The following is a 21,345-nucleotide window of genomic DNA, read 5'->3' on the forward strand; positions in this document are numbered from 1 at the left end:
CCCGGCGGCTCCGAGCATGCGCAGTGCCGCGGCGGGGGGCGCTGCCTGAGGCGCCTCGGGGGCGCCGGGCCCAAAGGGTCTAAAGGTGGGGTGAGGTGGGTGATTCGCCACCGCCCCTTCCGTCCCAGTTCCCTCGGGCAGGCAGGGGGCCAGGCAGGCCCTCGGGTGCCTCGGCTGCCCTGGGGAGCCCTCAGGGGGCGACAGCGCGGCCGGGCCCGGGGAGCCCTCAGGAGGCCTCGGGGCGACAGCGCGGCCTGGCCCGGGCGCCTCAGCTCTGACAGCCCGGCCGCCGCTGGTGGGGGGTGAAGTTGCAGGCTTGGAGATAAAATGAGGAAAGAAAAGCGCAGGGAGGGAGGAGAAAAGGAAGAGGAAATTAGAGTCGTGGTCTTAACGAAAGGACTAAATGAGTTCCTGGCACCTTGTCACCTCTAGCAAGCAAGGTTTGCAGATGCTGGGGGGAAATGATGGAAGTAACCCAGTATAGATAAATACAGAATTCTTGTTACCGGACTCCAAAAAGAGTCCTCTCTTCCTCTGTAGTAAAGAACATGTAGGCGCTATGGCAGATCAGATCGGTAATTCATACTGTTCCAAATATGAAAAGGGGGGACATTTTTCAGGATTCGCTTACAGTCTGAACTTTTTGCAGGCGTAAGGTTTGCTATGCAGAATATTTTAGATTTATTACTGTGGTATCTAGATGGGCTTTGGTGAAGAACATTACAGAAGACAAACAAAAATGCTTGCTTCGGAACGTTTTTGAGTTAGGTGCACACGTAAGGGGCAGCTGGCCAGAAGGTTGCAGCCATTCAGTTGTAAGTACTTCATGTAGGAATACACACCATGGTGTCGTTTTGAGTTTGTGTTTTTATTTGGGTTTGAATTAAAAAGTGATTAATAACTCCAGTCAGGGCATGATAGATGAAGTGTCTTTTGGGAAGTAAAGCAAATGCTACATCCATTTGGGATAACCTTGAGGTAGTCTGTAAAAATGAGAGGTTGTCTAATGAAAGTAGTCTGTTGGTAGTTCCCTTTGTTCAGGATGTACATCTGATAAGAAATAATTAGCCACTCTTTGGTGCTCTAGGATGAGGATTTTCCAGTATATTTGGGACTACATCTGTTTCAGCAGCAAACAACATAAAAAACCTGGATATACTGCATATGAACATCCATCATGGATTTTTATAGAGATACGCTACTGACGTTTTACTGGAGTTTTAATATCTTTTCTTGCTGCCACATTGTACTGAAGCAGAAATTTATCAGAGACTTATTTCATGTAAATGTTCAAACATCTCTTTTAGATGCCTGTGGTTATTAATATATAGCCCAGTAGTGTTCAGATGGCTTCCATCCTGCATCACTCTGTCTTTCTCTGAAATTCCCCTGACATGATTCTGCCCATTTTAGTTGTGGTATTTGAGCACAGGAAAAATATTTTCAGATGTGTCTCTCAAAAAAGAAACTTGTTTCTGTCAAGGTATTTTTCTCCAAATTTCAAAAAGTTTATTTTCATGAATAATTAAGAAAATAAGGAAAAACTGAAAACAGACAAACATCAAGAGAAACAAACTCAGAGGTAACACATGCTTCTTATGACACTCTGTAAGATTTCAGATACAACACACAGGGATTCAGGCTCTGGTAAAAGGACTTCCCCCAGCTCACCGAAGCTGTATGTGGGATGAACAATGAGGTACCTGGACACATTCAGACCCTCATCTATCAGCAATAACCAACAAGTCTATAAAGTTGCAGTAGTTGTGGAAAAAGGGATCTTTTTCTTGTAAGGAAAAAGGGATGATGCTAATTGCCAACAGCAGACAGATATTTTGGAGTTCTTTGGGCAGTTCTGCTCCCCATCCCCTCATCAGTGATCTTTACTCTGCCAAGAGAGGTAAAGAGATGCCATTGCCTCATGTGAAGCAAGCAAAAAATGACCATTATGAGGCCATTGCCCCAGTTTTGGAGCCTCTGCAACGAGTGGAAATTGAGGAAGATGCAAACAGTGCATCCCATATTTTCCCTGGATAACCAGTCCAAAGAAAGAACTGGGCAGAGAGGCAGCAAAGGCTAAGGAATCCCTCTCTCAAACACAGCGAGCAGCACTTTATGTTCCGTAGGGTCCTTTCCCTCCTTGACTATGGAAAAGGAAATGTAGATTCATGAATGGGGCTGCACAAGCCAGCATAGGGACGCTCCGGTTATGTCCTACCCAGCTGCTGTTGCCAAGGCTGCCATGTAGCAGAAGTGCATCCAGGCTAGGTTTCACCTGCCACGGGGCTTGGGGCTGATGCTCAGGGACTGCTCTCCCCACTGCAGCAGTGCCGAGCTTGCGTAACTACCTGCCCAAATCCTTGCCCATGATCTCAGGCTGGTTTTGCAGCTCCTGCTGCAGCCAGAGCTACTTCAGTCAGGCTGCTAACTGCCTCCAAGCTGTCCTGGTGAAAGCTAGCTTGTATTTTTCTATATTACAGGGCAGCAGCAAAGCAAGACTACAGTGTAGACATACCATGTGTCTCGCAGACCCCAAGTGCAACTTTATTTAGACAGACAAGAAATATAAATAGGTAAATAAAAAACAAATTTTCTGGGTGATTCTGGAGAGAGCTGCCTCGAGGGTCCGTATTTCTCACGCACTCAGCTAGGATACCTTCATTTTGCCTTTTTCAGGAGCTGCTTCATGGAGGAGTGGCTGCTCATCCCCATTCACTGACAGGATCCTCTTTTCTGGCGGCTGCTCCTCAGGCTGGCGGGCAATCAGCAGACGACAGGTAAGCAGGATCCCAAAGACTAGGGCATGGGCATAACGCTTGAGTGGATCCCCCACTAGCTGGTGGAAAAAGAGCACAGCCAGCACAAGGAGGAGGAGGAGAAAGTTGGCCACGTCTTTGGGGCGACCAGGCACCAGTGTCATGACAATGCCACACGCCACTTCTAGGGCACCAATGCTCTTGCGGAGAAGGATGGAGCTGACTCCCATCTTCTTTAGCATGGGAAGGGCCCGCACGTAGCTTTTGTACGCTCGTTTCTGAAATCAAGCAGTAATAGTGTAGAAGATCATAATGTGAGAAAGTAAAGGCAAAGGTGAATTCCATTGAAATAGATTGATGTGCAATATGACCTAAAGATGACTCAATCATCACAGACCCCTCTGGCACAATATTCAATCTGTATCCCTAAAGCTTCCACTGGAGGGATATTAACACCATCAGCGTGCAATTCCCCCTTTATGAGCTGTTGGCTACTCACTGGAAAACAGTTCTGCAACCTAGCACGCACCTTTGGAGCTAGGACCAGGCCAGGTGTACCTTCTCCTGAAATCTGAAGTTAGGATTGCTAGAATTAGCAATGCAGAACCATGTTGTTAAAAAAAAGGTACCTCTCTTAAAGAGTAGCTCATCCTTTATAATTAAGTAACACACCTAGTCCCTGCAGAGCCAAGGCACAGCAAGTAAAAACAGAAGCCTCTTTCTACCTCAAAGCAACTTACAGTATCCTAGCATTACGGGCAGTACAGCCTTAGCATGGTACTAGATGTCAAAACTAAGATTCACCAGCCCTATCCTGTGCTTAAATACCTTATGATCCTTTCTTTCCTCACATGAAAGCAAGCTGACATTTGACATCCTTTGCTGTCTGGTTTACGCTGGATTTAGAAGCATTGTAAGTTGCAAGACTGAGCCTCCTTACACGGCTGCCTCGTTTCAGGGAAGAAACCACCTCTCCTTACACACGTTCAAGTTCTTGCATTTGAATATCAAGTGCTCATGGGCTTATTGTTTTTGCTTGTTTTATCTTTTTCAAACAACTATTTCCTTTCCTTTATATTTTAATAAAACTCCTAGTTATTGGAGACACCGAAATTATTCCCACTTACACTTGAGATATCCGTGCAGATATTCTTGCTATTGTGTTCACTGCTTTCTAATCAGGGAAAGGGAAATGGAAGCCAAATCTCAGGTACAGTGTTGTTCAGCTCTCGCAGGTGCTGATCAGATTGTAGATTTACTTCCATGTGATTTTGGAAACCTGCACTACAGGCACACAGAACACCCCAGTTCTCTGCAAATTTTGCTGCTTCCTTCTAAGAGGAGCTGACACTTTACATGTGGTTAAAAAATATACAGCATTGTAATTTTTGCTATTAAATAACTAAAGATCTCACGACACAGTTACTCTAAGAGTACACATTGTAAAGATGCATTTTAAATCATTGGTGAATAAAACCTTTCCTTAGAGCAGAGTATTTTTAAACAGTTGTGAAAAACACAGCTTTTTAAAGAAATACACTATCAGCCTGTCCTAGAGTACTCTGGTATTTTAAGTAATAGACAAACTGTGTCTCTGTTTTTTGCTGAATGAAAAACTGCAAGTTTGGTGTTGCAGGTAGGTGACAGAGGTTCTCTATTTGCTGGGGTCAAGAAGCCATGCTTATTGATTGGCAAGATCAGGTTTTCACTGTCTCCATTACATGACAGACCACCCTGCCAGCAGCACAACAAAAGCATGAAAGCCTAACGAGCCATGAACATGTTACAATGTAGACTATTAAGAATTATGGTGCTGTGTAATACCCGAGTGCCTCTGCTTTCCCTTTGTGAAAACGGAGATCACTCCTACCTGTAGGCCTGGCTCTTGGTAAAACAAAAAGGGATAGAGAAGCAAAATATTTTACAGAGCAAGGATTTTGCAATGCCTCTAAGGTCTCAGTGCTTTTTTTCTGTCCCTTATGTAGCAGAACCTTAAGAACTTTGTTTTCTGGGCATTTTATCTCAGTCTTTTGCTCTTGAGTTACTCCTTGGTGATTCTTCTCTGTGAAATCCCTGTGCTGGGCTGCAGAAAAGGCGCTGCGATTCAGATGTTATTTGAGAGCTAAGGAAGAGCAGCTGGGCAGGTGGAGCAAAGGAAGAGAACAGAATGTGCTGGAAACTTCCAGCACTATTTTTTAGGGGCACAAAAATACCAATGCTTTTCAGCCACTGCAATAAATATAAGGGGGGGGTGGGGAGTGCGGCAGGAGAATAAACAAACATAGACAAGGAAGGAAAACGTGGCAGCCAGTCCCTCTCCTGCCTGCAGCTTGCAGCTGGCAGAACTGCAGCAGAGTTGGCCCTGGGCAGAGAAGAACACACACCAGCTCACCAGCTGAGAAACGCACACAGTGGCTTCTCCTTCCTCTCCTCACCTCTCTCCCATTAGGCAAGAGGAGAGGCTTATTTCCCAGGGTAAAGAGAGTAATAAAGTGGCAATAATATCATCTGCTGCCAGCTAAGAATTTCAAAGCATTTCATGGTCATGAAATAATCCCTGCACAAATCTGGTGAGGTAGGGACAGTCAGTGTCACTATCTTTGCTTTAAAGCATGGAATTTTGAGGATGATCACCTGGCTGCTAAAGCAGGCACCTGGTTTTCCTACTCCCAGTCCAGGGGGTATGTATTCCACCAGGGATCAGCTGTACCTGCCTACTACGTGTCTGGCAGTTCTTCGGACCTTGCTTTTCAGACATCCCCATCTTTCGCAGGCATCGGTGCTGTGCTACCCTGTTGTCCTCCTCCCCTCCCCCGTCCTTATCCACAAGGATGGGCTCAGACAGAGCCCAGGCAAGGGCTGCCAGGATATCCTTGGCACTGCGTATTATTTGTTTCTCTCCGTGTCCATCAAATAAAGAAACAGATAAGCTGCTTCCCTCACCCGCCCCGTTGCTCAGGGCTCCAGCGCAGTTACCCTCCATGTATCCCACTGCAAACACTGCGTCTGCCGCAAGGTTGAGGGGAGAGAGCCCTAATACGTCTCCTTTCGTGCTGCCACTGCCGTACTCACCATCTCATTGTAGGCATCTCTGCTGAGCCGAGGGGTCAGTTTGATGGTCCCCATAAAAACAAAGAAGAGCCCCAGGGCCACCGAGAGGGCGACAATGGTGATAGTCCTGGGAGATGCCATGGAGCCGCCAGGAACCGGTCCTGGGAACCGCTCCTAGTGAGGCCTTCTCGCTCTGGCTGCCAGCCCGGGCAGGAGGTAGTCAGTCACCATTGAAGGAGATGAGGAATAAAGCTGCAGAGGCAGCGAGGATGACAGCAGGAGGGGGATTCAGCCTCCTCCACTCAGCAACCTCCGGGTCCTAATGCCCTGCAGCCATAGCCAGGCAGCTCCAGCACCTGCCGAGTGATGGCCTTCCCACCGCTCCTACCATTAAGTCATCCTCTGTTTTCTTGCACATCCCACAAATTACCCACAGAAAGCAAAAACTGAGCCAGTCCTAGGGATGCAGGATAGCAGCTAAACGCATAGCGCAGTTGCTCACTAGTGAGAAAACGAGGACATGTTAGCAGAGTGCACAGGAGTAACCTGCTAGGGTGGAAAAGTGGTCAGAGGTCTCTTGTACAGAGGCAGGTTTCCTGATCCTCTGTTACTTTACGATTTAAAGTTATTCTCTCTCCCCCTCCAATTTGCAAAAAATTTCCTTTTGACAAAAGTGTAGCCAGGCTAAGCAGAAATCCATTCAGATCTCATAGTGAGCAGTCCAGGTATAATTATACAAAACAGAACTGCTAGAAAACTGCATCCCTCACTATAATCTGAAAACATGAGGCTGTTAACAGTGTGCAAAAATCTTACACTTGTGGGGTGGTACAAGAGTGACACATCCTGTACCTGTCAGGAATCCCTCCATCACCTCCCTTTCTGGTGCAGTAAGTCTCAAGTCCTAAACCCACATATTTTAAGCCCCCACAGCTTGAGAGCTGGTGGTTGTTATTATTCCAGGCTCAGGGTTCCTTAGGACTGGAGTTAAAAGTCTGAAAAATACAGGCAGCTCTCTGTTTCCTTGGGAGTTTATCAGCCTCGGTTCACCCAAATCAGACAGGGAACTCCTGTTTCGGCGGAAAGAGTAAAATTTAACAGCCTGACTGTAGAAATGTGTTTTGCTACTGGTCTGCCCTAGACAACCAAGATAAACCAAAATGTGACTTCAATACAACATAAAAAATAAAAGGACCCCTCAAAACAATGTGGAGTTCACAAAACACAAGGGAACTCTGCTCACTCATGCCTGCCTCCAAGTTGCAGCAGCTCTACCTTTTGAAGAGCTGGAGAAAACTTCACATAACATTGAGGGTCACAGCTTCCCAGTCAGTGAGCATGGCAGGACAGACACAAAACATAACAAATTTTTGAATTTTCTATTGCAGAGCAACCTGATAAGGAAATAACTTGCAGCTGCTGTCATTTTCACAGGGCACTTCGTGTTTAGGTATCACCAAGCATTAGTTGAGAAGGGGGAGGCAGGTGTGGAAGGAAAGACACCGAGATCTGTTTTCTCTTAATTTTGTTTTATAGAAAAATCTTTCTAATTGCCTCCAATTTATCCATGTGACTGATAGTGATTCAATATTAGTTTTGGAAGTTTAGACATGAAGTACTCCCCTGACCCCAAAAGTCAACGTTTTGCCAGCGAACCATGAGGATTTCTACTTCCTATGGTTTCTTGATATCAAGTTCACTCTGAACTTGAAAAACACCTGAAACATCCTTGAAGCAACCAGACAATTAATGGCACAGCAGTATTAGAAAACACAGTGGATTTTAGTACTTCATATTCACATGTTGATTGTGAAAACCCACAATACCAGGGAGAGGGTATTTTCCAGGCTGCTTTAACCAACAGACCAAGAAGTTTTGCAGGGGAGGGAAAGGGTGCTGAAATGCTACAAAGAACCTTTTCACCCCAGAAATCCAGGTGTTTCTATACAGAACAGTAGTTAGGACACCCAAATTAAGAGCAAAAGCAAAATTACTTATTTTTATACAGCTTTCAAGATAGTAAGTTAAAATCCTAACTACTTCAACTCCAGTGTTCGGGACAGTAGGAGGTCGCTTCCCAAGCTCTCAGAGCTGGCATACATGTCTCCTTGTCAGCGGGTGAACAGCAGCACCAGCTCACAATGAACAGTATGAGGAAACATGTCAAAAGGTACAGCCAACGTGGGGGCAAATGGCTCTCCTGCCAGCTTCTTCCCTGGGTCAGGTGGGCAGCACAGCCTGTGGAAAGCAAAGAGAGCATCCTTTAGACCAGTAGCAGAAGCCTTCCCACCGTTATTGGCAGCACAACAGCACAGAGGATGCACTAAAGAGGTACTGTGTGTTTCGCTAACATCTCTCAGAGTCTGCAGCAGACACAGGCTGAGGTCTGGAACCATCAATACTGAATCCCAAACCAGCACTGAAAACCTCACGGAAAAGCTGAAGAGCCAGTGGCAGGTTTAAGGCTCCCTTTCTCACAAGCCATCCCCGCTGAAAGACATCTTAGGACTTAGAAAATCAATCCTGTTTTGTGCTGCCTTCATTGGTTACCTGCAGACAGACTTATCACCTGCAAGTGGGCCTGCCCCAGATAAAGACTAAACCAATGACTAATCCCCTTCACTTCACTGGCTAGGGGCCAACCTTCCTGCAGTTAACCCAGTGGACTCTGTATCCCACAACCAATGGGCTGTTTTGTTGGGGAAGGATGCACAAAGCCATTATAGCACATTTGTGTTATTTTCTATTCCTTACTGATGTACTAAAGCATCCTGCTGGAACATAAACCCCAAAGAATACCCACTACCTTAAAGCAGCGAGTGCAGCTTGCAGATAAACCCAAAGTGAATGCAGAAGCATAAACCACTTCTCACCATGCACTGACTAGTCCTAGATCACACCTGAAGGACTCATCCAGTGAAATTCAGTTGTAACAAAAACCTTCCTAAGCCAAAGTCAGATATTTATATCCTTGTCTGGACATAACAGGGTCTGTCACTAGAAAGGAAGAAAGGAGAGTGCTCACTCAAGAAAGTTCCTCATGGCATCACCCTCTGGCTTGCAGGAGATGTAGAGTAGCCTTCGGATGGACTTGCAGTTTCGGATGGCTTGCACAACCCTGTAATCTGCAAAAAAAAGATACAGTGCTTTCCCAGTGACCCACCACCACTGTGAGCTCTCCAGAACACAATTGCACAGCAAGCATCACCGAACTGCACTGGACTGTCAAAAATACAGGGCGGGGGGGGGGGGGGGGGGGGGGGGGGGGCGGAAATATATTTTTCCATGTTCTGTCTCAGATGCAGGCTCTTAGAAGGCCAGAGATGCGACCCATGCTGCTAACAGCTCTGCTGATTTGGCAGGATAGAGCAGTGGGAGAAATCCCTCTGCTTCCCAGGGGGATGAAGGATGAGAGGAAAAATTATTACTTAGGCAAGCAGAGGCATGTAAAACCTTCCACACACTTATAAGACTGCATCAAGGCACCAGGATCAGCTTGAGACTTCCCAGTACACACTGGAGCAAGTCCAGTGAGATCACTAAGACAGTTAGAGGGCTGGGGCATGGCATACATGAGGAGAGTGTGAGGGATGGGGTTATTCAGCCTAGGGAGGAGAAGGTGAGCAGGGATCCATTTGCTGTCTTCAGGGGCCTCATGGGGGATTACAGAGAAGATGGACCCAGAGTCTTCTCAGAGGGGCACCAGAAGAGGATGAGTCAACAGAGGCACTGCAGCAAGGGGAAATTCTCATTAAATATATTGGGGATAACATTTTCAGCAGAGGGTATCCACCCTTGGACACATTCAAGCCTCAACTGGGCTTTACAGCCCTGTGCAACCCTACAGAACTCTGAAGTTGGCCTTGCTTTATTTGGGAGATTGCACCACAGACCTTCAGAGACTCCTCCTCTCCTAAATGATTCTGTGAGTTATGGAAGATGGAAAAGAGATTAGACCTATCTGCTTTAAAGAGAAAGCATGATAAAGGCACTGAAAACTGCAGACTCTAATAGATTTTAGCTGCTGTAAGCAACAAGGTAAGAAACTAGAGACTAAGCAAGCAAAGGTTTGGAACCAGCATAACAGGTCTCACAGAACTTTTTCAAAATTCTGTTTCAAGATGAAAATAAATAGCATATTCTCTCACGGAGCCCAGCCCGAGATGGGTTCACCACAGCAACAAGGGGTCGGGCATCCTCCCACGATGACAGGAGTTGTGGTAACACGGCCTCAGCCTTTCCACTGTGAAACTCACAGTTTGAAATTCCTGTGAAGCAAAAAGCAACCACGTGAATTGAGCAGTCAGTCTCACCAGATGTTAGGTATAACATGAAGTACCACCCTTTGCTGCATGGAGGTAACTTGTTGTGATCCTTCCACTCACTTCTGCTTCCAATTTTTCAGCAGTTAGTTTGAAACTTTCTGCCATGGTGAGTCTGAACTCACCATTGAATGCTGCATTCCACCTGGCGTCCTCTATTGCCTTCTCCACCACCTCAACACCAATAACCTTGGACACTTGGTGAGCCAGAGAGAGACCAATTGTGCCTGGAAACGAGGGAAATAAAAATACTCCATAGATTCATGCCAAAGAAAAAAGCCTTTAGATAGTGGGAATCATTTCTGGCATGCAAAGCACCAACCCTGGGAGCCAGGTTCATACAGCCACTGCTCACCCGTTCCACAGCAGATGTCGAGGAGGATGGTGTCCCCACTGGCCTGACTCAGCTCCCCAACCACCTGGTACAGAACTTCTGCTCCACCTGTGTTTACTTGGAAAAAGGCATCTGGAGAGATGCGAAACTTCAGGCCAAGCACTTCTTCAAAGATGTGCGGTTCTCCATGAAGGAGCTGGAAGGGGGACTGCTCATGGGAGCAGCGTGTCATGGTGCTAGCAGAACACACAAAAACCAGCTGTTAGGAGGCAGCTGATTTCCATTCCTGGGGTGTTCACGTGCAAGAGAGGATGGTTCTCCCCCCCACCAACATTTATTTCATTTGAGCCTTTCAACAGGATCAAAGAATTTTGATTCTTTGTAAAGGATCTGTAACTTGCACAGCCTAGAATTCATTAAAAGGATCAAAATGACTTCACAGAAGACAGCAGTCCTAGGGCTATTCCCCAGTTTTGCTGCTAATGTGATTTACTGCCTTGGGGAAGTCACTGTAGGGATTTTTTCCTTTAGTTTCCCAGGCTCATAACTCCCATGAGGTAAAGCCATAAGTGTATTCAAGTATTTAAAGTCTGGAAAAACAAAAGATGTGGCCATCTTAAAACCACGTCTGCAATAGGTATCCAAATATCTGTCACTCTCTGCAAGCACTCCCTGAACTGGTAGATTTGAATTTGATCAGAGAGGGGAAAGAAAAAAAAAAGAGGTGGCTTTGCTTCCACTGTTTCCCAGTGTCAAGACGTATACCTCTCTTGGAAATAAAGTGAAGTCAAGGCACAGGCTCTTCCAGGTCCACACGTGAAGAACTCCTTAAGCAGTGCTTTCTGAGTAGCCAGTGCCTCCTGTCAAGAGAGAGAAAGGAAAACCTGGCTGTTTGGATAATCTGGTTAGATGCCTCTCCCCAGCAATATACCCAGCGATCTCAGGTCAGCCAGATACCTGATACGCCTCTTGCTAGGGGCCCTGTCCCCCGCATGCTCACCTGGCCCAGCTCCTGGGGGTGGAAGGTGATGATAGCCATGGTGTGGCCACGGCTGGTGGTGCGTACCACGAGCTCCCGCCAGTGTCCGCCTTTGTGGAAGAGGATGCAAGGGTCCAGGGGGGAGCAACGGATGAACTCCTCATAGTACTGAGCAGAGGGGAAACAGCACTTGTAGTACAGTGAAGACAACTGCCCTGGTCTTAGTGTAACTCTGTGCACCCCAAGTGGGTGGCCCTCCCATCAGTATCGTCTGATTTTTTGATTTGATTTCAATACACTGAGTGAAGGCTCTTTCCAAGTTCTTTGAATACAAGACATTTTAATAATTTCAATTTCTGATTCTTATGTATTTTAATTGATTGGCAGGAATTCATTGTCACTTGATTAACTTTGGTTTTTGGGACAGTTTAGATGCTGCAACATTAACATGCAAATTTAAAAAAAATATTTATCCATCAACCAGAGTCAGGCCTGAAACTTTTCAGAACATGAAAATGGACTTGAAAACACAGCGTAACTAAAATGACAATGTTCTCCCAAATAAGAGTTATGGCAGTCCTTTTATCCCACAGTTCAGGTACAGACAGGACTTATTTACCTGGGCTACTTGTTTGTGTTTTGCAGGTATGTTCTCCATGTGGTTGGCTCTCACACAGACAATATTTCTTGCTGGAGAGAGACAAACAGGTATTTAATTGTTTTGTTTCAAAGCACATAAACCACTGTAGCATCTGACATGATAAACTGCGAAGGGGCCTTCCCCCTGAATTCTCACACTGTACCAAAAAAAAAAAAAAAAAGAAAAAAGAAACGAATGAAAGAAAAAAAATGGTATCTAAGTGCCCCACTAAGACCTGTGATGTTCTGGGTACCCACAGTCTGCAGGACCTGCCAGAATTCCTTTTGTCAGTAATTACTGTCGCTAACTTTCATGAAGATGTTTGAGCTCTGGGAGCTTTTTAAATATGCTCTAGCAATTCCCAAAGGAGCCACTGCACTGTTCTTAAACTAAGGAAGCAGAGCAAGCTGTTTTTCTAACTAGAGAATAATGGTATGGGCTTATAGCAGCAAAGCAGTTTAGGTTGCCTGGAATACAGCACTCCCACGCTTCAGTTTGAATGCTAAACTTCTGCTGTCAGAGGTAAAATGCATCCATGGAATTATTTTTTTCAATGAGAAAAGTACACAGCAACCACCCCAGCGCCTCTTGCTATGGATGTGGACAAGCAAAAGCTAGTGTTGATGGTGTCAACAAGTTCACCACTCGCAGCTTGCAAGGAGCACATGCTCACATCTTTGTTGCACAAAACTAAACTGCCTCACATCCCAAATGCTCCAACCTTGCTCTGCTGCCTATGGACACACACCCCCTACCATGCTCTCCCTGCTCAGCACAGGCTCCTGGAGCATGCCAAAAAACACCGGTACAGCATAACTAAGATTAACAAAGCTAAATCCCAGAAGGGCTGCTACCACAGCTGTCATCCTTACTGCTGTATTCAGCAAATTAGAAGCTGGTGTTTCTTAAGAAGCTGATGAACTAAGATTTTAAAATTGCTGTCCCAGGGTTGGTGATGTTTCTGTTGGCATCTCCCAGGATTCAGGCTTCTAACTAGAGCAGAGGCTGCCAGAACAGAGCCTTGCCCCAACCCAGCCCATGCCAGCAGTTTTCTATCCAGCTCCTTGTCCTGCACTGACCTCTGCCAGTTCCCACATACAACCCCACGGTTTTGGGGTTCCCATCTGGTCCTCGGTTCACAGAGAAAGTAGATTTGTTTCGGTAGCCGTTAATGACGGGCTGAGGGAGAAAAGAAGGAAAATTAAAACTTTGGATGAACAGAAGAAATAATGGAAGAAAGGCAAAACCCAGTCTGGTTGTTCTGTTGGCAACATGGGAAGATACACATGTTGTACAAATGTACAATGTACAAAATGCAGAAACGGAACTTGTGCATGAGACCCTCAGTACTTCCCCTTGGGAAGAAATGGCTTTCTGACAGAATGGTGACAGGTTTATCAGGGAAGGCTTGGGAACAAAAAAGGATTCCTAATCACTGGGCTTTGTTTCACTCTCTGGCATTTACAGGCTGCAAAGCAGAAGCTAGCAAGGACTGCCACAGACACATTCTCTGCAACTAAATAATCCCCACCATGAGACTCTTGAGGAGTTGAGTGAGAGGCTGTTGGTGTCTCAAAGGGGACGACATTCCCATGAGATACTCACTGAAGGGACTATAGGCTGGAGAGGACAGCAGAGTCCACCAGGTTTCTGCACATCTATGCCCAGCTCCTCAAGACGAGACGCCAGTGTCTGCAAAATCTTCCTCTGGCTTTCATACTTCACCTGCAGAGGAGTCCTAAGCCAGAAACACTCTCAGAGGATCATATGATAGTGGGCAGGTCTTCATCACCCACCTCTAGGAAGGCCAGGAGGGAATACTGCAAGTGGGATATAGCCCCAGAGGAACTCTGCCTTTCTCATCACCGCAGCTGATACAATGGGGAGAGAGAGAAATCCTATGTTCATGGTCCTCAAGCACTGGTCTGGAGCACCTGGTCAAACCTGAAGCCCCAGTGAACCAGCTGGTCCACACTGGACAAGATCGCTGTGTGAGCACCCATCCTCTGTGCCGTTAGTGATCACACACACCACCCACGGGGAACCTCCCAGTTCTATCCTTCACAATGACTGAAGAATTAAAGCAGCAGTAAATTGGGTCTGAATTGTTTACAGCATTAAGCAACTAAGATGCTAGAAGCTGTTGCTCAAGGAGGATAGGAGGGACTGTTGGGGCAACATGACACAGAAAAGTCCATGTAAGCACATCTTACCTGCAGCTGCTCTTGATAGGGAAGTCTCCATAGCGGAGTCACCACATTTGCTAACCTGGAAAGCACAACATCATGGTCCTGCCCAGAGCTACTTGCCTCCTGATACTTATGGCATAATACCTCCACCAGCTGCTTCATGGGCAGGACTTTTCACCAGAGCTGGCTGTGAACATGCGAACTCCCTTTTTCTGTTAAAGGGATCAGGGAAGGAAAAAAAACCCAAAGTGCAGGCAGAGAACAGGAAAAAACAGAGATCATGTTGTAGCTTCAGATGGGCTCTGTTGCTTTCTCCCACTGAATCAGGCGCTTAGGCCACCCCTTGCTGCTCCAAGGACAGCCCAAGTCCCATTGTCCTGGAGTTTTCCCCTAAAAAAGCAAGATGCTTCTCTCATCATTCAGTGCATCCATCCCGCATCATCTACCTGCTCACATTTCCAGCCACATCTTTTTTGCTAATGCTTTACGGGATTAAATTCATGACAGTGAAATGCACAGTTTGTGTGTAGCAGGCAGGGAATTGCAGGCTGCCCACTCTCACTGACCCAGCCACCCACCCAGCAGCAGTTTAGAGATAAACCTTCGAACTTGCCATTACTTATATCTGAGGCAGGGCAAGCAAGACCAAAACACATAAAAGCCGATTAAAAAAAAAAAAGATAAGACAAAGTAAGGGGTGAGGTAGATGCGACTCAAGTCCTCGTAACTATCCCATCAACTACTGACTCACTGAGCCCATGGAGAACCTCATCCCACAGCTGGATAAGCTGCAGTTATTGCCTACTGGGATTTTTGGAGCTGCTTCCAAAGCAGCCAGTGCCAACTACTTTCAGGCACAGAACTCTATCTTTACGCTTGCTAGTACGGCAGCTGCTCTGCTCCTGATCCTTTCTTCTCAGACTTTTTCGTTTGACTTTTCCATTATTCCTATCCCCAGGCCAAGCACCACGGAAGCCAGCTGAGCCCTGGCTCTTCTATCCCTTCCGGGGAGAGCGAGGTGGAGGCCAATGAATGCCCCAACCCCCTGCTCTTAATTGCTTCAGTCGCTCGGTGCTTTGCAGGAGCCGTACCTCTGCTCCCAGGAGGAGGCTGGCAGGCTGCAGCCGTCCCTGGACTTTTTCTTCTCCTTCCACTCGGCTGCTGTCCTCTTCTCAGTCAGCAGGCTGCAGTGCCGGCAGCTCAGGAGACCGCTCCAAGGGTGGAGGTGCCAGCGCAGCAGCCTCAAGGCGCAGGACAGGGACATGGTGGCAGCAGCACGGCGAGCCCGCCGCCCCCCCCCCGGCCGGCAGCAGCCGCACACACGGAGGCGGGCAGCCGGCGGCCGGCCCCGCTCCGGGAACAAACCCACTCCGCTTAAAAACACCCGCGGCCGGCGCGCCCCGGCGGGAGCCTTTCTGCTTCGCTCCGGTCTGCGGAGGGAACGGCCAACCACGCGGGGACGTCCCACCGCGGCCGCCGGCGAACGGGCCTGCAGGCCCTGCGCGGCCCCGGTCTCGCGTGAGGAGCGGCCCGCCCCGCCCACCTCCTTCCCGGGCCTCGCGGGGGGGGTCCGGGGGAAGCGATTCCGCCGCCCGCGCAGCGCTCACGGCTGGGGTGCCCCGGGTGCCTCTGCGCGGTGCCGAGCGCCGCCATGTGCTCCAGCGATGGCTGGGTGCACCAAGGGCAGCAGGTTCCTTTCTTTCTTTCCCACCTAACGAACTTGCCTTCTTTGCCTAAAGACGGGAAAAGCTCCCAAGAGGCAGAGGCGCCCCACAGCAGGCCGGAACGCCGGCTGAAGAGAACCGCGCAAGCAGCCCATTCCCAGAACTCATCCTTCTCCACCTCCGCTGTTCATTTCGCTCCTAACCGCCCTCAGCTGGAAGGGATTTGCCATCTTGCAGTCTCACGGTCTCAGTTCCCCAGGTGGCCACTGTCCTACAGAAAACAGTCAGGCCACAGCCACCGGTCCCCGGGCTACCCGGCTCCATTCGCCCGCCCAGAGCAGAATGTGCAGCCTCGCTTGGGCTGCAGCATCTTTTGCTTTCAGGAGAGGAAGAAGAAAAACCCAAAAACCTCATTTTCATGTGCTTGTTTTCTTTTTCCTTTTTTAAAAGAAACTCCAGCAACATTCAGCTCCTAGATGGGCAACCCCTCCAGCACGTGCACCCCAGGCGATCTCCTACTACAGAGTTTTCCTGCCCGCAGGCTGCCGCCGGTTCTGTCAGGAACAGCCCGGGACCACACCGAACCGGACCCTTGGTTCTGGGGTGACATGTGCTTGGTGCGGTGGCTTCGGTCACAAACAGCACGTGGGTGGTTTATGGTGGAACACAAGGAACGAGCGAGTGAGGAGCACGCTTGCTTGTCAAGCGCTACTCGCTCCCGTTACAGAACCGGCATTAGGAATAAACGACGAGGCCACGCGCAGCAAGGCTGAGCCCGGCAAGGCCCTGCAGCGGCGGCGCTCAGAGCCCCTGCCCGGCGGGGCTGAGCATCTCCTGCAGCACCAGGTGCAGCAGGTGGTTCTGCTCGGCGCTGAGCAGCGGCCAGAGCTCGGCCTGCAGCACCTTCAGCGCCTCCGCGTCCTTCTCCTGGCACGCCAGCACGGCCGACTGCAGCAGCAGGAAGAGCTCGGCCGGCAGGTAGCTCGCTGCCGGCGGCAGCCCACCACCTGCCCCGCCGCCGCCAGGCCCCGGCGCCGCGCCGCCCTCCGCCGCCTCCCAGCAGTACTGCTCCAGCGTCCGGGCGTGCTCGGGCAGCAGCTTGGCGGGCGGCGGCTGCAGCAGCAGCAGCAGCAGCAGCACCCGCGACACCTCGCAGCGCGCCAGCACGTCCAGGAAGGCGCCGCCGGGCGCGGCCCCGCCGCCGCCGCCGCCTGGGCCCAGCCCGGCCCCGGCCAGCGCCTGCGCCCGCGTCAGCGCCGCCAGCGCGCCGGCGTAGTCGCGGCCCAGCAGCAGGCAGGAGGCGCGCTCGGCCAGGCAGCGCAGGGCCTCCAGCGGCAGCCGCGCCGCCGCCAGCAGCTCGGCCGCCCGCTGCAGGGGCGCGGCGGCGCGGGCGGGCCGGCCCGTATCGCGCAGCGCCGCCGCCAGCTCCAGGCACAGCCCGGCCGCCAGCGCCGGCTGCCCCCGCTCCAGGTGCAGGCGGGCGGCGAAGGCGCCGCAGCTCTGCGCCGCCGCCACGTGCTCGCCGAAGCCGCCGCGCAGCCCCAGGCGCTGCCGCAGGTCCCGCTCCTGGCGCAGGAAGAGCCGCGCCGCCTCGGCCAGGGCGGCCGCCTCGGCGGGGCCGTGGAAGAGGCTCTGGGCGCAGCGCGCCACGGCCAGCTGGCACCAGGCCGCGTAGGGCAGGCTCTCCTGGTGCGGCAGCTCCCGCGCCAGCGCCGCGAACTGCCTCGCCGCTCCGCCACGTCGGCTTCCGCAGGAACCGCCGCCGCAGCTTGGCCGACACCAGCCGGTACCCGCGACAGAAGTCCCGGTCCCCGCCGAGGCCGGCCCGGAGCCGCCGGGGCCCGAGCCGCCCGCCGCCGCCAGCATCGCGCGCCGCTCGGCCCTGACGCGCCGCGCCCCGCCCCGGCCCGCCCTCGTGCGCCGGCCAACCGGCGCCCGGCCCGGGGCCACGCGGGCGGGGGGGCCGCGGCGGGGCAGGCTGCCCGGCCCTCCGGGGGCACCGCGGGGACGGGCCCGCCTCATGACCGGCACAGCTGCCTCTTTCGGGGACACGTACGCTGTCCATACAGCGGGCGGGAAGCCAGGTCGACGCCCCCGCCCACGCTAGCGCAGCCCCCGCGGCACCCTTCGGCCTGTACGGGGCGTAGCGGCCAGCGCCCGCCCGCTCTCGTGCCGCCCGCGGCCGAGGGCCCGCGCAGCACACACAGCAGCAGCGGGGGGGTCCCTTTTGGGGTGAAGGGGAGGGGCAGTGGAGGCGGGTGAGAGGAGACGGGATCCCCGGCGCCGGTAGGAGGCAGCCCGGTGGACACGGCACGGGGCAGAGGGGCTGACGCTCGGTGTCGCGGCCAGGAGTCCCCGCAGCGCCTTCCCTTACTGGTGAGGGCGGCTCCGCTACTCGCCACCGACCCCCGGGAGACGGGGACACCCCGTGAGCGGTGCCTGTGCCGGGGTCAGTGAGGCGGGCCCGTCCCCGGCGGTGCCCCGGAGGCCGGGCAGCCCTGGCCCCGCCCGCGGCCCCCCCCGCCCGCGTGGCCCCGGGCCGGGCGCCGGTTGGCCGGCGGCACGAGGGGCGGGCCGGGGCGGGGCGCGGCGCGTCAGGGCCGAGCGGCGCGCGATGCTGGCGGCGGCGGGCGGCTCGGGCCCCGGCGGCTCCGGGCCGGGCCTCGGCGGGGACGGGGACTTCCTGTCGCGGTACCGGCTGGTGTCGGCCAAGCTGCGGCGGCGGTTCCTGCGGAAGCCGAACGTGGCGGAGGCGGCGGAGCAGTTCGCGGCGCTGGCGCGGGAGCTGCGCGCCCAGGAGAGCTGCCCTACGCGGCTGGTGCCAGCTGGCCGTGGCGCGCTGCGCCCAGAGCCTCTTCCACGGCCCCGCCGAGGCCGCCCTGGCCGAGGCGGCGCGGCTCTTCCTGCGCCAGGAGCGGGACCTGCGGCAGCGCCTGGGGCTGCGCGGCGGCTTCGGCGAGCACGTGGCGGCGGCGCAGAGCTGCGGCGCCTTCGCCGCCCGCCTGCACCTGGAGGGGGCAGCCGGCGCTGGCGGCCGGGCTGTGCCTGGAGCTGGCGGCGGCGCTGCGCGATACGGGCCGGCCCGCCCGCGCCGCCGCGCCCCTGCAGCGGGCGGCCGAGCTGCTGGCGGCGGCGCGGCTGCCGCTGGAGGCCCTGCGCTGCCTGGCCGAGCGCGCCTCCTGCCTGCTGCTGGGCCGCGACTACGCCGGCGCGCTGGCGGCGCTGACGCGGGCGCAGGCGCTGGCCGGGGCCGGGCTGGGCCCAGGCGGCGGCGGCGGCGGGGCCGCGCCCGGCGGCGCCTTCCTGGACGTGCTGGCGCGCTGCGAGGTGTCGCGGGTGCTGCTGCTGCTGCTGCTGCAGCCGCCGCCCGCCAAGCTGCTGCCCGAGCACGCCCGGACGCTGGAGCAGTACTGCTGGGAGGCGGCGGAGGGCGGCGCGGCGCCGGGGCCTGGCGGCGGCGGGGCAGGTGGTGGGCTGCCGCCGGCAGCGAGCTACCTGCCGGCCGAGCTCTTCCTGCTGCTGCAGTCGGCCGTGCTGGCGTGCCAGGAGAAGGACGCGGAGGCGCTGAAGGTGCTGCAGGCCGAGCTCTGGCCGCTGCTCAGCGCCGAGCAGAACCACCTGCTGCACCTGGTGCTGCAGGAGATGCTCAGCCCCGCCGGGCAGGGGCTCTGAGCGCCGCCGCTGCAGGGCCTTGCCGGGCTCAGCCTTGCTGCGCGTGGCCTCGTCGTTTATTCCTAATGCCGGTTCTGTAACGGGAGCGAGTAGCGCTTGACAAGCAAGCGTGCTCCTCACTCGCTCGTTCCTTGTGTTCCACCATAAACCACCCACGTGCTGTTTGTGACCGAAGCCACCGCACCAAGCACATGTCACCCCAGAACCAAGGGTCCGGTTCGGTGTGGTCCCGGGCTGTTCCTGACAGAACCGGCGGCAGCCTGCGGGCAGGAAAACTCTGTAGTAGGAGATCGCCTGGGGTGCACGTGCTGGAGGGGTTGCCCATCTAGGAGCTGAATGTTGCTGGAGTTTCTTTTAAAAAAGGAAAAAGAAAACAAGCACATGAAAATGAGGTTTTTGGGTTTTTCTTCTTCCTCTCCTGAAAGCAAAAGATGCTGCAGCCCAAGCGAGGCTGCACATTCTGCTCTGGGCGGGCGAATGGAGCCGGGTAGCCCGGGGACCGGTGGCTGTGGCCTGACTGTTTTCTGTAGGACAGTGGCCACCTGGGGAACTGAGACCGTGAGACTGCAAGATGGCAAATCCCTTCCAGCTGAGGGCGGTTAGGAGCGAAATGAACAGCGGAGGTGGAGAAGGATGAGTTCTGGGAATGGGCTGCTTGCGCGGTTCTCTTCAGCCGGCGTTCCGGCCTGCTGTGGGGCGCCTCTGCCTCTTGGGAGCTTTTCCCGTCTTTAGGCAAAGAAGGCAAGTTCGTTAGGTGGGAAAGAAAGAAAGGAACCTGCTGCCCTTGGTGCACCCAGCTGTTGCCCACAGGCCTAGCCAAATATCTGTGGCGTGAACATGCAGTTTCAAGGAGGGGATGCTTTACTGTGGAAGCTAGAGAGACTCTGGTGGTCGCCGGAGAGCTGTGCATGTTGTGTACGTAAAGAGCAATTTTAGTGCACCCCGCTAACAGTAAAGGAAACCCGCTTGCAGCAAACAGTCCCCAGAGATCCTGGCAGAAGTCTGAGGCTCCAGGAGAGAGATCGGTCCTGTTTGCACGCCTGGGAGAGAAGGGAGAAGCAAACAATAATTCTGGTATAAGTGGTATTGCGTGTGCCTCCAATTTTAATATTTGGTTCCAGAGGCAGCAGTGTTTTCAAATGCTTTGCCAGTGTTTCCTTTTCGAATGTTTTTCAGGTTCCACGCTTAGAAACTTGCAGTTTTCCTGGCTGCAATGCAAACATTGATTCCTGCAATACTGAGGAAGTTAATTACCACAAAGCTTTTCTTATCTGGATAAAGTTATAGATGAGTAATGTTTAATTAGGCATTTGATGTTGTTTTCTAAGTTGGCCATCGACATGCCATGCTGTGAAGCAAAAATAAAAGTCTGTGCTTCAAAAGTACTTGCAACCACCTTTTTCAATTAAAGCAGGTGAAACCACTGTTAGAATGCCGCATGGTGGCCATGCAAAGTGGGGACTGTCAGACGCTGTTTCGGGGCTAGAGCGATAGCTGTGTAGTGTTAATTCCCAGAGACGGGATGTCGCTTAAAGTGCCTGGATTATCTGAACTCGGAACACTAAAAACTGCACGCGGGTGAGGTTTGGTCACCGTCGAGAAACTTCCTCGGGGCGCCAGGCCAGGGCGAACCGCGGCTGCAGTAACTGCGGTTTGTGCTGGCGGGGCCGCCGTTCCCCGCTCTGCAGAGGGGTCGCGCCCACGCCACCGCCCGCAGCGCCCAGGAGCGGTGTGGCCC

At 52.7% G+C, this 21,345-nt stretch overlaps 4 protein-coding genes and 1 long non-coding RNA gene across 7 annotated transcripts; 2 read left to right on the top strand and 3 right to left on the bottom strand.

Moving 5' to 3' along the window:
• The first annotated feature begins 32 nt into the window (after positions 1 to 32).
• Positions 33 to 13,681, top strand: LOC119157371. The gene is made up of 4 exons (XR_005107505.1): positions 33 to 95; positions 2,677 to 2,777; positions 12,088 to 12,150; positions 13,550 to 13,681. It is a non-coding gene; the product is annotated as an uncharacterized LOC119157371 (long non-coding RNA).
• Positions 1,487 to 6,190, bottom strand: TMEM35A (transmembrane protein 35A). Its single transcript, XM_037408261.1, has 2 exons — positions 5,829 to 6,190; positions 1,487 to 3,034 (listed from the first exon to the last, which is right to left on the bottom strand). Exons 1-2 carry the CDS (start codon positions 5,946 to 5,948, stop codon positions 2,648 to 2,650), a joined length of 507 nt encoding a protein of 168 aa, XP_037264158.1. The 5' UTR covers positions 5,949 to 6,190; the 3' UTR covers positions 1,487 to 2,647.
• TRMT2B (tRNA methyltransferase 2 homolog B) lies at positions 7,173 to 16,227 on the bottom strand. 3 transcript variants are annotated; one of them, XM_037408256.1, is made up of 12 exons: positions 15,363 to 16,227; positions 14,296 to 14,350; positions 13,688 to 13,807; positions 13,162 to 13,261; positions 12,062 to 12,132; positions 11,464 to 11,610; positions 11,229 to 11,323; positions 10,485 to 10,699; positions 10,255 to 10,356; positions 9,956 to 10,075; positions 8,833 to 8,932; positions 7,173 to 8,045 (listed from the first exon to the last, which is right to left on the bottom strand). In XM_037408256.1, exons 1-12 carry the CDS (start codon positions 15,533 to 15,535, stop codon positions 7,919 to 7,921), a joined length of 1,425 nt encoding a protein of 474 aa, XP_037264153.1. In that variant the 5' UTR covers positions 15,536 to 16,227; the 3' UTR covers positions 7,173 to 7,918. The 3 variants fall into 3 exon arrangements, with proteins under 3 accessions (XP_037264153.1, XP_037264154.1, XP_037264155.1); XM_037408257.1 differs by having other exon boundaries at positions 14,296 to 14,661; positions 15,363 to 15,466; XM_037408258.1 differs by lacking the exon at positions 7,173 to 8,045 and having other exon boundaries at positions 8,832 to 8,932; positions 9,907 to 10,075.
• A 121-nt stretch (positions 16,228 to 16,348) lies between these two features.
• LOC119157369 (40-kDa huntingtin-associated protein-like) lies at positions 16,349 to 17,801 on the bottom strand. The gene is given in 3 exon segments (XM_037408260.1): positions 16,349 to 17,673; positions 17,675 to 17,739; positions 17,742 to 17,801. Coding segments are annotated over 3 exon segments (1,062 nt in total). The 3' UTR covers positions 16,349 to 16,736.
• A 717-nt stretch (positions 17,802 to 18,518) lies between these two features.
• Positions 18,519 to 20,992, top strand: LOC119157246 (40-kDa huntingtin-associated protein-like). Its single transcript, XM_037407962.1, is given in 3 exon segments — positions 18,519 to 18,743; positions 18,745 to 18,948; positions 18,950 to 20,992. Coding segments are annotated over 3 exon segments (1,056 nt in total). The 5' UTR covers positions 18,519 to 18,549; the 3' UTR covers positions 19,608 to 20,992.
• Positions 20,993 to 21,345: the final 353 nt, after the last annotated feature.

The sequence above is a fragment of the Falco rusticolus genome, chromosome 14 (genome assembly GCF_015220075.1).
Source record: "Falco rusticolus isolate bFalRus1 chromosome 14, bFalRus1.pri, whole genome shotgun sequence".
Taxonomy (NCBI): Eukaryota; Metazoa; Chordata; class Aves; order Falconiformes; family Falconidae; genus Falco; species Falco rusticolus.